We start from the raw sequence: 15,800 nt of genomic DNA, 5'->3' as shown, positions 1-15,800 counted from the left end.
TAAAATTAAATTAAATAAATAAAATTATTTGAAATTTTTATGGTCAATTATATTTTGATGTTTTCTGATCGTATAATAAAATTGAAAGAATGTGTATATTTCAAGCAAATATAAAGTACGCAAAAATGGAAAAAAACTGTTTTGATATAAGCAATTTGAGATTAGCCATGCTTGCTTATTATTGCTCACATTCGGCTTGATCTTCTCGAGTCGAATGAGAGTATTTCGAAGTAACGGTAATAATTATAGTAAAGTAGTAAATCAAGTAAAAATATTATTTTTGCTCGAAAAAAAAAAATATTTTATAATCTGAAAATTTAAAAATATAAATTGAAATCTCGTTATATTATTTAATTTCGCGTTATTTCTAATTTATTTCATGTTTCGTTTATCTCAATCTTTTAAAAAAAACTTATTTTATGTGAACAAAATTAAAATTCTTAGATTATATTAATCATTTCGTATCGCGTATTAATTTATTTTATATCTCGCTTACTTCAAGAAGAGAAAAATTTGTTTTATTTGTAGATTTAGTTCTTAAGGAAAATTTTAGAAAAGAGAGGGGATTAGTGATATGAATGTAATAAATAGTTGCTCAATTAAGATTTATCTTGTGAAGAGAAAAGTTAATACAAGAAGTTATAAAGAACGCAGATGAACGAATAGGTAAATATTAACAATTTTTTCTTTTTTAAATTAATTTTATTTAAAATATTCTTAGTATTTATCTTCATAATCATATTTAGAACGAAAATATAAAGATATGCATATATTCGGAATTTTTAATATAATTTTCTAATTCTTTTTAAATGATATAATTTTTACATTCTCATTACTATCGCTTATAATTATTTTTACAAAATTAATATGAAATATGCGTATAAATACATATAATAGGTTATATCATTTGAAAATTCAACAATCGATCCACATAATAAATAATTTCTAAAATTATGATTCAAGAAGAATCATTTGAATTGCGTTATATTTTTATCGCTCAATCCATAAAACTCGATTTTAATTTATAAAATATTCGAAAGAAAAAAATAAAAAATAAGAATTAACATCTAAATATCATCGATTAATATATTTTATATTTCATGAAGAAATGTATTATTATAAAGAAATTATTAATTTCCGGTGAATAAATCAAGAAAAAAAACACGGAAACATGGAATCGTGCATGGCCAGAAGTTGTCCGCTCCAATCGTCGCCAACTTGCATCTTTACTTTATTGCTACAAACGTTGGAGGCATCCTATTATGGATTAAGTAATCCGAATATATATCCCAGTAATCGCAGACAAGAGATTTTAAATACAAAAATGGAATTCGATTTTGTGATCGTTGGTAGTGGAAGTGCGGGATCCGTTTTGGCACGCAGATTAACGGAAGTGGAGGATTGGAAAGTTTTGCTAGTCGAAAGAGGAGAATATCCTTTACCCGAAACAGTGATTCCTGGTTTTTTCCCCAATAACTTGGGTTCGTCACAGGATTATGCTTACAAGGTGAAAATAAATAAGCTAATTTTAATATTTATTTAAGATGAGAGAGAGAGAGAGAGATAATCGTATGTATGTTTTCCTGTTCTTCAAAAAATCGATAGGAATTTTATTTCAATAATTATTTTTCAGTAATAATTCATAAATTATGAATGAATGATATGAAATAATCATATAGGAAAAAATGTGCAAAAATTGCACGTAAGAAGATCGTATTTGATATATACTTTGTATTGGAACGTTAGTATTTTCTTTTTTCTTTTTTTTTATACATATAAGAATTATCATTCTTTATTGATATTGGTATAATTACTTACAAGATTATTTGTTTATAAGATTATTTTTTTATGAAACGAAAAGATATTTGTTCCGTTGTCTTCTTTTTATTCTTCGTATGATTTATAACGTAAAGTTTATACCATTATATCATCGAAGCAAATCATTAAATCAATAAATATCGTAATTATTTTCGCAATAATTCTAATTATTCATTTTTTTTTACTCATATTTGTTACACAACATTATACTTGAATCGTCATATCGTATCGCATGTTTTGCAAGAATATTTTTTTTTCTTGTATTTATCTTGGATATAAAAAGAATAAAAATCTTCTTTACATAATCGTATTATCACAACAATTTCAACGATTCAAAATTGGAACGAATAAATTTTAACAACATTAATTACTAACATAATAAAACGAAAGAAAAACGTTTCATTCCTTTTTTCTTTATCTAATTTTAATCATTTCTCTATAAAGGTCGAGAATCAAAAAGAAGCCTGCTTGAGCCAAGTCGGCAAACGATGCAGATGGTCGAAAGGTAAAGCCCTCGGTGGAAGTTCCGTTATCAACGCCATGTTCTACATCTTTGGTAACAAAAGAGACTTCGACACTTGGGAAAATTTAGGAAACCCCGGATGGAATTACGAACAAGTACTCCCATACTTTAGAAAGTCGTTGAGCTGTGCACCCGAATTCATAGCCAAATATGGTACCGATTATTGCGGAACAGACGGTCCTTTAAGAATCAGAAATTACAATTACACTGTATCAGACGCGATAAACATAATGATGGATGCTGCGCACGAGGCGGGATACGATATTCTCGAACCATTGAACGGCGATCGCTTTATCGGATTTGGAAGAGCGATGGGTACCCTCGACAATGGGCAACGGCAAAGTTGTGCAACAGCTTTTCTCTCCCCGGTCAAAGACAGACAGAATCTGTACGTAATGACGTCGAGCAGAGTGGACAAGATTCTGTTCGAGGGCAAACGTGCGGTCGGTGTACGAATCACTTTGAACAACAACGAATCGGTGGAAGTGAGAGCGACGAAGGAAGTGATTCTGTCGGCGGGAAGTATAGCCAGTCCTCAGATACTGATGCTCTCGGGAATCGGGCCGAAAAAGCATTTGAAAGAAATGGGAATACCCACTCTCGTCGATCTGCCTGTCGGGATGAATCTTCAAGATCACGTGACGTGGTTAACGTTTTACTTAAGCTATGCGAACGAATCGACGCCTCTTTCCAACGACGAGAATAATGAGATGGACGCTATTTACGAGTATTTGAAACAAAATATTGGTCCTTTACACACCCTTCCAATCGAATTCACCGGTTTCGTGAACGTGGACGATCCTGATTCGAAGTATCCGAATGTCCAATTTATCTTCATGCCAATACAATTTTCGAACCAGTTAACAAGTTTCCTACGTTCGTTCAATGTGGACGATGAACTGATAGAAAAGATACAAGAGGATAGCAAGAAAATGAACATAATTTTTGGTATATCTGTATTATTGAAACCTTTGAGCCGAGGTTTTCTCGAGTTGCGTAACACTAATCCGGCCGATCCTGTCAAGATTTATCCGAATTACTTCGTCAAGAAGGAAGATTTCAAAACGTTGTTGAAATCCGTGAATGTCGTTAAAAATTTCTTAAACACCGAGGCTATGAAGAAGTACAACATGACGTTATATTATCCTGACATTCCCGGATGTCGACACACGAAGCCAGATACCGATGAATATTGGGAATGTAGCCTCAAACACTTGTCTACCACGTTGTTTCATCCGTGTGGAACGGCCAGGATGGGACCGGCTAACGATTCCAGCGTTGTGGATTCGAGATTGAAAGTGCACGGTGTCAAAAATTTGCGAGTGATCGATGCGTCGATCATGCCGGAAGTGACGAGCGGGAATACTAATGCGCCGACTATAATGATCGGAGAGAAGGGAGCGGATTTAATTAAAGAGGATTGGGGTATAATGATATAAAGATGAGAAATTGAGATGTCATAGAGATAAATAATAAGTAAATAAATGATTCTATTATTGTTTTATTATATATGTATATACATATATATAATAAAACCTATGTAACAATGTATATTTATTGAATTATTTTTATGAATCGAGATTGGCAGTTTTTAATTGCACTTGGATTTTGTAGTATAATACTTTAGTCCACATCCCAAAGCTTGTTCTTGCAACTTTTTGCAAAAAATTCTCATTTCACAAGCGTTCGAACAGGGGCGATCGTTTTTCTAGTTTCTACTAGAATTAATTAAAACAATTAGTATGGAGATGTCGATTTGAATTAAAAGGATAAAACAAAATTCGACATCGATATCGAAAAAACTCAATTATCATTATTATAATACGTTATAATACATAATAATCTTAATAGAAATTCTCAATCAATTTTCATTTGAGAAGCATATTTGTAAAATTTATAAAATTTTATGAATTATCAACTTATGACAATCTATTATGTAAATGAGAAAATTAAAGTAATTTTATTTTAAAAAAACGAAAGTCTTTAAATATTTTTCATTTTCTTATGTAAAAAGAAGAAAAACAACAATTATTCTATTTAAAATATTCATTAGTATAATGATTTTGATAAAGAAATAATTGTGCATTAATTCAAGGACAACTCTTTATATATAATCATTTCCAAGAAATTTTCGATATTAATTTCGATAAGATTTATCGTATCTTATTTTATGTAATTAAAATTTTTCTTAGTACCTTAAAAAATGTAAGTCTTTAAACTTTAAACTTTAATTTTAAAGATTCCTTTAAAAAAAATTTAAATAATTTATTAACGTTTTCTTTAAAATTTTTATTTTATTTTAAAAGATAGAGACCTTCAACAATATTATTTATAAATCTATCAGAAATTTCCATTGAAAAAAAGAAACAATTGCTTATTTATTTCGTTAGAAATTATTATTATTACTATTATGCAATGAATATACTGTACGTTAAGAACGTTAAGAATGAAAATTTGATTGATTATATTATTTATTTTTAGTGGAATATTGATCTATTCACTCCTCTCGATAAGTACTATAATCCCTCAAAGTCAAAATATTCCTTCGAAGAATCTCTTTATCGCCTTTTTTTCTTATGCCAGAGGCAATTCAATAACTTTGTTTATATAACTTTGTATTTTAAACGTACAATATAATAATGCAATTGTAATCTGAGATGGCAATATTTGCTTCAAAATCCAATTTGACTATAAAATATTGTGAAATGTTTTTATCATTGAAATGAAGTATAAGTATAAAAAAAACAAAGTTTCTTCTAATTCTTAAACATTTACATTTGGGGAAGGAGACGATATACTTACTTATCTGTCTAAGAGATAATTTATATTTCACGTAAAAAACAAAAAGAGGGAGAAATATATATATATGACGTTTTGTCACGTTATATTCGTCAAACGTTATTTGAATATTGAAGAAAATAGTACAGGAATCATTTGTTTAAAGTTTATTACTAGGTGATTAATATAATTAATCTTGAAAGTCTTATTTTATTCATAATATTTTAAACTAATATAAACATTTGCAATTTGTTGCCAAAAATATTATTGCCATAATAATAACAAAAGAACATATAAAATTTTAAATTAAAAAAGTAAATTAAATTCAAAAGTTATTTTCAAACAGAATACCGTATGCTAGACATTTTCTTATATATAAAATTATTTAGATTTAAAAATTTTCATAAACAATATTCCATTCAAATTTGTCTTACTCTAAATTAATTCTAGTTGAATAAATACACGAAAACATGGAATCGTGTGCGAGGGGAACTTGCTCCTCGGCGTTGCAATCGTCGCCAGCTTCCGTTTTCACTATGCTGATACAAACGTTAATCGCATCCCGTTGCGGATTAAGCAATACGAATAAATATCCCTCAAGTAACGAAGAAGAAATTTTATATTCGGGAATGGAATTCGATTTTGTGATCGTTGGTGGTGGAAGCGCGGGATCTATTTTGGCTCGCAGATTAACGGAAGTGCAGGATTGGAACGTTTTGTTAATCGAAAGAGGAGTGGATCCCTTACCTGAAACCGTGCCACCTGGCCTTTTCAACAATAATTTAGGTGGACCGCAAGATTACTATTACGCGGTATGTAGAATTTTTCGTTGATTATTTGGAAAAAATATTCATTCACATCTATTCAGAGGAAATTATAAATTCTTAGTGTTTTTAAGTGAAAAATGAAAAATTAAAGAAAGAAATATTATTTGATATTGGATATCGATTAAATTTCGTAATTGTTAACGCTTATTAAAAAGCTTCTTACAATAAAAAAATACATTAGACTGTGAGAAAATTTTTCATTTTTTATTTTTTATTTCTGAAAAATCATGAATAGAAAATTAAATTAAAATTCCCGAATTTCAAATTAAAATCATTTATTCCCACACAAATTATATTTGTTTTTCACTCTTCTCTAACGCGATATAAAATGTTTCATGAATGAAATTACGAGTTACGAATTATTCCATTATATACCATTTATATTAAAAAAAAACTTTCTTTCGTATTACTTTTAATTAAAAGATCGAGCCACAAGAAGGCATCTGTCTGAGCATCAAAGACAAACGATGTAAATGGTCGAGGGGCAAAGCACTTGGGGGAAGCTCGGTGATCAACGGGATGATACACATCTTCGGGAATCGAAGGGACTTCGACGGTTGGGCGAGTCAAGGAAATCCTGGATGGAACTTCGACGAAGTACTCCCATACTTTAGAAAGTCCTTAAGCTGCTCGCCCGAATACATAGCCGAACACGGCGACAAGTATTGCGGGACGAACGGTCCCCTCAGAGTCAGATACTACAATTACACCGTGACAGACTTCGAGGATGTAATTCTGGAGGCGGCTCGAGAAGCGGGCCATCCCATTCTCAAAGCTGTGAACGGCGATCGCTACCTGGGATTCGGAAGAGTGTTGGGCACCCTCGACGAAGGGAGACGGCAAAGTTGCTCGAAAGCTTTCCTGAGTCCCGTCAGAGACAGGAAGAACTTGTACGTAATAACGTCGAGCAGAGCGGACAAGATTCTGTTCGAGGGTAAACGCGCTGTCGGTGTTCGAATCACTTTGAGCAACAACAAATCGGTGGAGGTGAGAGCGACGAAGGAAGTGATCCTCTCGACCGGAACTATGGTCAGCCCGCAGCTGCTGATGCTCTCGGGCATCGGGCCGAAAGAACACCTGAAGGAATTGGGGATACCCGTTCTGGTCGATCTGCCCGTTGGGAAGAATCTTCAAGATCACGTGATATGGTTCGGCCTGTATTACTCTATCGTGAACGAGTCGGTGACGTCCGCCCCCACTGAGCAGGATCAATTGAACTCCGCTTACGAGTATTTGGAATTCGACAGAGGCCCGTTAAGGACCCTCGCCAACGACCTCGTCGCGTTCATCAATCCTATCGATCCTGAATCCATATATCCCGAAGTGCAATTATTGTTCTCTCAAATCCAACGCTACGATAAGAACGGGTTAAAGAGCCTGTTGCATTCTTACGACGTGAACGATAAGATTTTACAAATAATGACAGACGAGATCATGAAGAATGGCTTGATCACCGCTTACGCCTCGTTAATGAGACCGTTGAGTCGAGGGGTGATCGAATTGCGTAGCGCCGATCCAGCCGAGCGGGTAAAGATTTACTCGAATTATTACACCGTGCAGGACGATTGGAAGAGATTGATGAAAGCTGTGCCAACGCTGAAGAGTTTATTGAACACGACGATCTTGCAGAAGTATAAAGCCAAGTTCCACACCTTCGATATTCCCCAATGTCGCAACATAACCGCCGACACCGAGGAATATTACGAATGCAACATTAGGCACGCCACTGGCACGAATTATCACGCGTGTTGCACGAACAGAATGGGCCCAGCCAACGATTCCAGAACGGTCGTGGACGCCAGATTGAGGGTTCATGGCGTGACGAATTTACGTGTTATCGATTCGTCGGTCATGCCGAACATCACCAGCGCAAATATACATGCGCCTACCATGATGATCGCTGAGAAAGGAGCGGATTTGATTAAACAGGATTGGGGTATACGAATATAAAGATTCTATTATATAGGATGTATATAGCGTAGAAAATTGATAATAATATCGTATAACTAATGAAGAAATTATTGTGGACGTTTAATATCTTCAATTAAATAAATTATAATATGAAAATCGATCGATCTTTCTCTCTTACACCATTTTTGTTTTTCCAATAAATATATTATTCAATCATCTATAATATATATATATATTATGCACATACATGCATACATGTGTATATTGTATGATTTTCTTACGTATACATGTATAAGTTATAAATGATGGTCAGTCTTTGGAATTATACAGATAAGATGAAAAGATATTTTAAATAAAAGTTATGTATCGATATTGAAGAGTATAGATTGTTAATCATTTATATAATTCAAATTGATTGGTACATTATTATTATCTTTTTTTTTTCACTCGAAAAAATATTATTCATTAAACATTTTCGTGAAAATATTGAAAAATCTAAAAGCGTAAAATACAAATACAGATGAGATGGGAATTAAAATAAAAAAAATTAAAATATCTATATAAATAATTTGTACGAAAAGTATGTTTTGAAAACGTCTCAATACCAGCTATAATAACATACAGTAAAATTCTCACAGACTTTCTTTCGAAAATATTATAAACTTTCTATAACTTCTACTAAGGAAGAACTAATGTATCTCCTTTGAATAGAAATATTTTTTTTAAATATTATTTAAAAATATATTTGAATAAAATAATATATATTTATGTATCTTTTAAAACAAATTACATTAAATTAACGTATTTTTCTGATAAATTATCACATTTAATTTATGTTTATTTAGTATACTTTTAACATATCCTTTTTTATCGATGAATAATAGATCAAATTTTAAATAAAATTATACATTTTACACAATTAGACTGTCGCTAAAATATTTATATATTTTGATATAATATAATATCAATTAAATTAATTATTAATATATATATATATAATATATATAATTGATTATAGTTGTATATATATCATAGCAGTAAAGTAAATATCATAGCAATATTCTATGAAAGTCACATCATTTTTAAATATATATAAATATTTTATTTTTTCAAAAAGAAAACATAAACACAAAATATTTTTAAATACATATTAGCATAATTGATACCTATTCATACTTTAATTGATATCTAATTTTGCGATATCTGTTTAGCATAGGTTTTACATTTTACAAATCATGAATAAACATTTAAAGAAAATATTTCGAAGAGATATTTAAATATTTTTTTAGATTGGAAAAATATTTGATTTGAAATTCGATAAATGTTGATTTAAAAATATTTAAAGAATTTATTGATTTTTTCTTTAAAAATAAATTTTCAATCTTCAGAAAAAAGAATTAAATATTTAATCATTAGCAGTTATTCATTGGATAATTATTAACATTTATTAATATAAAAACAAAACAAAATTGGCCTATCCGGAGACGTTTCGATCTCTTTTATTTATATATGTGAAATCAAGAAGATAATTCCATTACATCATATAACTTTAATATAAAAAGAGGGAGAAGCTTAAGTACATATACATACATATATATATATATAGCTTTGTCGTATCATACACGATTAAATGTCGTTTGCAGTTTGAAGAAAGAAGTGTACATAAGGATCATTTCATAAATTTCGAACAAAAAAATTTACGACAAATATTACATACTGATAAGTTAAATAAGGTAAATTCTCTTAATATTAATTTCTTATAAAAATAGTCTCATTTAAATCTTATTAAAATTTCAATCTTGTTTAAATTAGACATAAACATAGAATATTTTTCCCAATAAAATATTAATTTATCTGTAATAATAACATTCAAAAAGACATATAAAAATTTAAAATTAAATTAAATTGACGGTCAATAACATAAATGATAGAACAATTTTTCATTTAAATTTACTTTTCATTTTCAGATTATTAATTTTCCTTGAACAAACATGGAATCGTGTATGAGGGGGACTTGCTCGTCGGCGTTGCAATCGTCGCCAACTTCCATTTTCGCTATGCTGATACAAACGTTAATCGCATCCCGTTGCGAATTAAGCGATACGAGCGAATATCCTAGGGATCGCAAAGAAGAGATTTTAAATTCGAAAATGGAGTTCGATTTTGTGATCGTTGGTGCTGGGAGCGCGGGATCCGTTTTGGCACGCAGGCTAACGGAAGTGGAGGATTGGAACGTTCTGCTAATCGAAAGAGGAGAAAATCCTTTACCTGAAACCGTACCACCTGGTCTCTTCTTCAGTATCCTAAACGGATCGCAAGATTATCGCTATGCGGTAAGTGGAATCGAATAATTTTAACGATCTATCATTCATCTTTAATTACTCTCTCACCCTCTAGAGAGATTGTATTCGAATGCAACGCGAATAACGCGAACGTTCGAATATAGAATACTTTTATTCCGAATGTATATCGACTACTCATTCGAATTACAATAATTTTTGCAAAGTGGATACATAAAAAAAATCACGCACATCTCTCCATTATACACGTTGTACTTTACAGCGAAAAATTTCTCGATTAATTCTTGATCATTTCTCTACATGTGAAAGCTCGAGCAGCAAGAGAGTGCCTGCCTGGGTATGAGAGACAAACGATGCGCATGGTCGAAAGGTAAAGCCCTTGGCGGAAGTTCGGACATCAACGGGATGATATACATCATAGGGAATCAAAAGGACTTCGACGATTGGGCGAACGAGGGGAATCCCGGATGGAGCTACGAGGAAGTGCTACCTCACTTCAGAAAGTCGTCGAGCTGCTCGCCCGAATTCACGGCCAAACACGGTGACAAGTATTGCGGGACGGACGGTCCCCTTAAGATCAGATACTACAACTACACCGTGACAAACTTCGAGGACATCATTCTGGAAGCGGCTCGAGAAGCGGGCCATCACATTCTCGATCCGGTGAACGGTGATTATTACCTGGGATTCGGAAGAACGATGGGCAATCTCGACCAAGGGAAACGGCAAAGTTGCTCGAAAACTTATCTAACCCCCGTGAAAGACAGGAAGAACTTGTACGTGATGACGTCGAGCAGAGTGGACAAGATTCTGTTCGAGGGTAAACGCGCTGTCGGTGTTCGAATCACTTTGAGCAACAACGAAACGGTGGAGGTGAGAGCGACGAAGGAAGTGATTCTGTCGGCGGGAAGTATCGCCAGCCCGCAGATACTGATGCTCTCGGGAATAGGGCCGAAAGAACACCTGAAGGAATTCGGGATACCCGTTCTGGCCGATCTGCCCGTTGGGAAGAATCTTCAAGATCACGTGATATGGTTTGGCATGTATTACTCGTTCGTGAACGAGTCGGTTACGTCCGCCCCCACTGAGAAGGATCAATTGAACTCCGCTTACGAGTATTTGGAGGCGAGAAAAGGCCCGCTGGCGACCCTCGCCAACGATCTGATCGGATACGTGAACGTGGAGGATCCTGATTCCCCGTATCCGGACATCCAGATACTGTTCTCTCAAATTCAACGGTTGGACACGGGGTCGATGAAGATGGCGATGGCTTCCTACAATACGAACGATGAGATCACGCGGATAATGCTGGACGAGATCAAGAGAAAGGACTTGATCACCATTTACAGCTCGTTAATGAAACCAAAGAGTCGGGGCGAGGTCAAATTGAGGAACGCCGATCCGGCTGATCCAGTGAAGATCTACTCGAATTATTACACCGTGGCCGATGATTGGAAAAAGATGACAAAAGTTCTGCCGATTCTCAAGAGTTTGTTGAACACTACAGCGTTGAAGAAATACGGGATGGAGTTTAACATTTACGATGTCCCCGAATGTCGCCATTTAACCCCCGATACAGAGGAGCGTTACGAATGCGTGATTAGACACGTGTCCGCCTCGAATTATCACGCGTGTTGCACGTGCAAAATGGGACCAGCCGGTGATCCGAGAACGGTTGTCGATCACAGGTTAAACGTGCACAACGTGAAGAATTTACGAGTGATCGACGCATCCGTCATACCGAATATCATGAGTGGAAACATCCATGCGTCTGTCGTAATGATAGCCGAGAAGGGAGCGGATTTGATCAAACAGGATTGGGGCATAAACGTATGAAACAGATTGATATTGCAGACCGTACATAAAATTTACATAATTGTGTAAATTTTACGTAATTCTATATAAAAACAAAACGGAAAGTGTAAAGTCTGGAAATACAGCTGACTATACAAGAGATAAAAATTTTATTTTGAAAATGTCTGGATGCCAGCTACAATAACATGGGATACAAAAAAAAAAATAGAGATTTTAATTCGAAAAATTTTTATACCAAGATCAAATGAATAACAGGACGAATCAATATCTTTTTCGATATCGACTAACGCAAATTCCGCCAAGTATGATGGCACTAATCAGAGTGACCACTGTCCATTCGAAATTAATGATGTTGAATCACTTGACACCGTTATGATAGATTGCTAGTTCGTACTTCAAAGCTGGCCACATCTGGTACGCAGAATCCATTGAGCAATCGTATCTGAATAGTAGTTTATTAATATGCACAACTCGGAGTGGCTCAATGGAGTGGTTCAAAAATAACATTATGCGATAAAATAACAAATTCCACAATTTTACACGAAAAGCTTCGAAAACACGAAATGCGATGTTAATGTTTAAAATTTTCTGCTCATCGATCCAGAATTATTACAATAATCTTTTCTTTTTACGAATACGTATATGCTAATACACGATTATTATATATGATAATTGTTTAACAATATATATTGTTATACAAAATCTTATTCCACAAGAATTATAACACTCACAATATTAAAATAAATTTAATAAAGCAAAATAAATTAAAATAATGAAGATGAAACGTAGAAATGAAATTTTAGATATACATCTCGATGGTCCAATGAAAACTACTTTAAAAAGCAACCGATCACGAATTCCTCGTCATATTTTTCGCTTTATCAGACACCGTTGTCTTTCCAACAACTTTTACAAAGTTACCAAGCGGCGTGGCGGAAAAACAATCTGGAAGAAAACGCCTTTCAGCAATCGCGTGGAAGATTCCCGCATAAATTACACGGATTGGAATGAAGCGCGAGCATCCCTATCCACAGCCTTATCCTCGCCTCTTAAACGATCATAATGGAACGATGAGAAACATGAAAGAATGCTTGTTTGCACTCCAAATTACCCTATTTGTAATCGAGAAAGTTATAAAAAGCGCGCGTTACGAAAAGAAAAGAAAAAAAGAAGGGAGAATCTCCTCTTACACGTGTCTTTTCCTTTTTCCATCGCTCAATTCGTTTCCTAGCATATAATAATAATAAATACCTCCCACGTATTTCCATACGTGGTCATCCCATACGGAATGTAGAGACTCTGAGACTCACTTTTCTCCTACAAAATTATAAATGGTGTGCACTTTGGACGACTAATGCTTCTTTATAATTCCCTCAGAGGATGCATGATATAAAAACTAAGGAATTTTCTTGAGAACAATCATGCGAACGATGTGTTTCTCGCACGTGCATCGGTATTGTGAAATTAAATAAGGGAAAAGTTATTTTGAATAACAGAATTTTGAATTTAAAAAAAAAGGAACGAAGTCACAATCAAATATCGATAATAGTTTGTTTTTATTATTTCTTCTTGCTATGAAAAATTAGAAAAACTTCGATCGGCTATAACTCCGAAGATAATAATGCCTGGTCAATGGATGAAAGATCGTTAGAAGCATGGAATCTTATCCTTTAAAACGCTTTTTCGTTTATCCCGATACGACTTCCGGTTCCCGAGATATCATCTTCTAAAGAAAAGGTAATTTTTAATCGTATATTCTAAACCCGATTAAATCCTATTAAAATTAGAAAAACTTTGAAACGCTATAACTCGGAAGACAATTACTTCCGGTCAACGAATCAAAGATCATTGGAAGCATGGATCTTTCCCCTTTAAAATGCTTTTTTATTTATCTCGATACGACTTTCGGTTCCGGAGATATCGTCGTGTATATGAAAAGGTAATTTTTAATCGTTTACTATCTTCGTCCTTTTCAGTTATTCGGATCTCTCGCTCGCACCTCGCCTCACTAACCTATCCCAAATTCCAGATAAGCGACAGATGCGATTCCTAGAAAAACGTAGTACGCGTTTCCAGGAAAAAATGTAGGTCACTAGGTTACGAGTCCATTCATAATTTTTACCCTACGTTAAACGCTATGGAAACTTTGAGTCCATATATTTCGGCAACGGATTGAGATATCGGGATTATCCAAAAAGCGATTTCAATGGTATGGTTTTCTTTACATTCTGAGTGGATTTTGATTGAAAATTTTTAATTCCTTTTTGCACTATTTTTTTAATGAAAATTTGACTTTAAGTGAATACAATGATTTGTTGTCGTGATATGAAGTATATTGGAGCTTAATTTAATTGTTACATATATTTTTTGTTTATTTTGAATAATTGAACATATTTTATATGTTATATAAAAATTCTAACGATCTAATAATAAAATTTTGGAAATTTTGTATCGTCCCGATTTTCTTCGTGATCACGACATTATAATGATCGATCACCGAGTCGATAATACAAATTCGGGAATTCCTGGCCGACTTTTGTAAAACGGATCGGGTGTTTAGGGTGAATTGAGAGAAATTCCATTTAAATAATAAATAAACGAGCATTTCTACCCGAATAATGGCCCGAAACCACGTTTCCCGCGCCACGAAGACAATGATAGAACAAATGATAGAACGAGATTTGGCAACGAAACGCCTAAAGTTTGCCTAACATTTCCAGCTTGGCGCCGCGGAAAATCGGTCGAACAAATAATAACAGTCTAAAGAAACTATATACTTCCTCCACATAGCGAGTCGCCACCTATTTATTTCTCGCATGCACGATCGGCTCTTGTGGAACCATTAAGCCTCGAAACAAATATAACGGTCGATTCAGAAGCGACCAGCCACCGATCGAAGGAAGGGAGAAGAAAGGGGAGGGTATATATTCCACGTTACCGTGGAATTATTTAGCATTTATGTCGGCCAGATTTATGCAACCGGTAGAGCGCGGCCGGGGCAAACGTTTCACGAACGCTTTTATTGCGGCTACACCAAATTCATTACTACGCCTCGTTTACCCGGTATTCGTCTGCTCGTTATAATTGCTCCATTGTGTCCGGGCCCGAGAGACTTGTGCCGCACGAGAAAAACGAAGGTACAGCGAGGGAGAAAAAGAGAGGAAGAGAGAGGCGAGGAGCACCTTTGAAACCAGTCGACCACGCCATTGTGTGCCCCGGACTTTTCGCATAAAACGGTCTTTACGGTCTAAACCGAAACCGATGACGCAACCAATCCTCGGCTGGAGCCGCGAGAAGAACCCAGAATCGAGATCGTAAACGCGTGTAATACGAGGAATGGCGTCGCTTTACCTATGGTGAGTCCTTTTCGAAAAAATAAAAAAAAATGTTTTGGTCCAAGAGAATCGAAATTGAAATATAACGATCCAAGAAAAGGTATGAAAGATAAAAAAAAAAATTAATGATGAATACATTGTAAATTTCGTACAAACGTGCAAATATTTATTCAGTTTAATGATGAGACTCTTAATCTATTCGATTTAAGATTATAGAAATTTTCGTGCAAATTTTATTTTTCAGAATTTTATTAGAACAATGAGGAAAATATAGAAAGGATTTCTATGCGGAATTTAACGAGTATTATAAAGTAAATGTGATCTACGACTGATGAAGCACTTTTCTGGACTTGCCCACGTAAGATTTCAGACTTTATATCTTCGAATCGTAAGAGCTTTTGATGGTAATAAGATTACAATCAACAAAAAAAAGGATAAGAAGCAAATATTACGCGTGTTACAGATTTTCATCCGCTTAATACAATTTTATCCG

General features: G+C 34.0%; 4 protein-coding genes across 28 annotated transcripts in view; 3 read left to right on the top strand and 1 right to left on the bottom strand.

Moving 5' to 3' along the window:
• The window catches only part of LOC107994781 (myocardin-like), a 291,174-nt gene that overhangs the window by 183,184 nt on the left and 92,190 nt on the right, over positions 1-15,800 (bottom strand). The window lies entirely within an intron of this gene.
• LOC107993950 (glucose dehydrogenase [FAD, quinone]) lies at positions 213-3,892 on the top strand. 3 transcript variants are annotated; one of them, XM_062081893.1, is made up of 4 exons: positions 213-236; positions 529-666; positions 1,155-1,507; positions 2,263-3,892. In XM_062081893.1, exons 3-4 carry the CDS (start codon positions 1,172-1,174, stop codon positions 3,778-3,780), a joined length of 1,854 nt encoding a protein of 617 aa, XP_061937877.1. In that variant the 5' UTR covers positions 213-236; positions 529-666; positions 1,155-1,171; the 3' UTR covers positions 3,781-3,892. The 3 variants fall into 3 exon arrangements, with proteins under 3 accessions (XP_061937877.1, XP_016906126.2, XP_061937882.1); XM_017050637.3 differs by lacking the exon at positions 213-236 and having other exon boundaries at positions 510-666; XM_062081898.1 differs by lacking the exon at positions 213-236 and having other exon boundaries at positions 534-666; positions 1,125-1,507.
• On the top strand, positions 4,263-8,013 carry LOC107994782 (glucose dehydrogenase [FAD, quinone]-like). Of its 2 annotated transcripts, none has more exons than XM_017051836.3 (3): positions 4,263-5,296; positions 5,570-5,931; positions 6,370-8,013. In XM_017051836.3, the coding sequence occupies exons 2-3, from the start codon at positions 5,590-5,592 to the stop codon at positions 7,894-7,896; spliced, it is 1,869 nt and encodes a 622-aa protein (XP_016907325.1). In that variant the 5' UTR covers positions 4,263-5,296; positions 5,570-5,589; the 3' UTR covers positions 7,897-8,013. The 2 variants fall into 2 exon arrangements, with proteins under 2 accessions (XP_016907325.1, XP_061937805.1); XM_062081821.1 differs by having other exon boundaries at positions 5,237-5,433.
• Positions 9,443-12,756, top strand: LOC107994783 (glucose dehydrogenase [FAD, quinone]-like). Its single transcript, XM_017051837.3, has 3 exons — positions 9,443-9,590; positions 9,825-10,190; positions 10,467-12,756. The coding sequence occupies exons 2-3, from the start codon at positions 9,849-9,851 to the stop codon at positions 11,991-11,993; spliced, it is 1,869 nt and encodes a 622-aa protein (XP_016907326.2). The 5' UTR covers positions 9,443-9,590; positions 9,825-9,848; the 3' UTR covers positions 11,994-12,756.

Source organism: Apis cerana, linkage group LG1 (genome assembly GCF_029169275.1).
Source record: "Apis cerana isolate GH-2021 linkage group LG1, AcerK_1.0, whole genome shotgun sequence".
NCBI classification, from domain to species: domain Eukaryota; kingdom Metazoa; phylum Arthropoda; class Insecta; order Hymenoptera; family Apidae; genus Apis; species Apis cerana.
Note: the sequence above shows the minus strand (reverse complement) of the source record. Positions and strands in the feature narration are given on the sequence as shown.

Excerpts from the sequence above, each read along its gene's own strand:
- LOC107994782 (XM_017051836.3), top strand. The coding sequence starts at position 5,590 with ATGGAATCGTGTGCGAGGGGAACTTGCTCCTCGGCGTTGCAATCGTCG. Across the intron at positions 5,932-6,369 it reads CGCAAGATTACTATTACGCG|ATCGAGCCACAAGAAGGCAT; the intron begins GTATGTAGAATT and ends TTTAATTAAAAG.
- LOC107994783 (XM_017051837.3), top strand. The coding sequence starts at position 9,849 with ATGGAATCGTGTATGAGGGGGACTTGCTCGTCGGCGTTGCAATCGTCG. Across the intron at positions 10,191-10,466 it reads CGCAAGATTATCGCTATGCG|CTCGAGCAGCAAGAGAGTGC; the intron begins GTAAGTGGAATC and ends TACATGTGAAAG.
- LOC107993950 (XM_062081893.1), top strand. The coding sequence starts at position 1,172 with ATGGAATCGTGCATGGCCAGAAGTTGTCCGCTCCAATCGTCGCCAACT. Across the intron at positions 1,508-2,262 it reads CACAGGATTATGCTTACAAG|GTCGAGAATCAAAAAGAAGC; the intron begins GTGAAAATAAAT and ends TTCTCTATAAAG.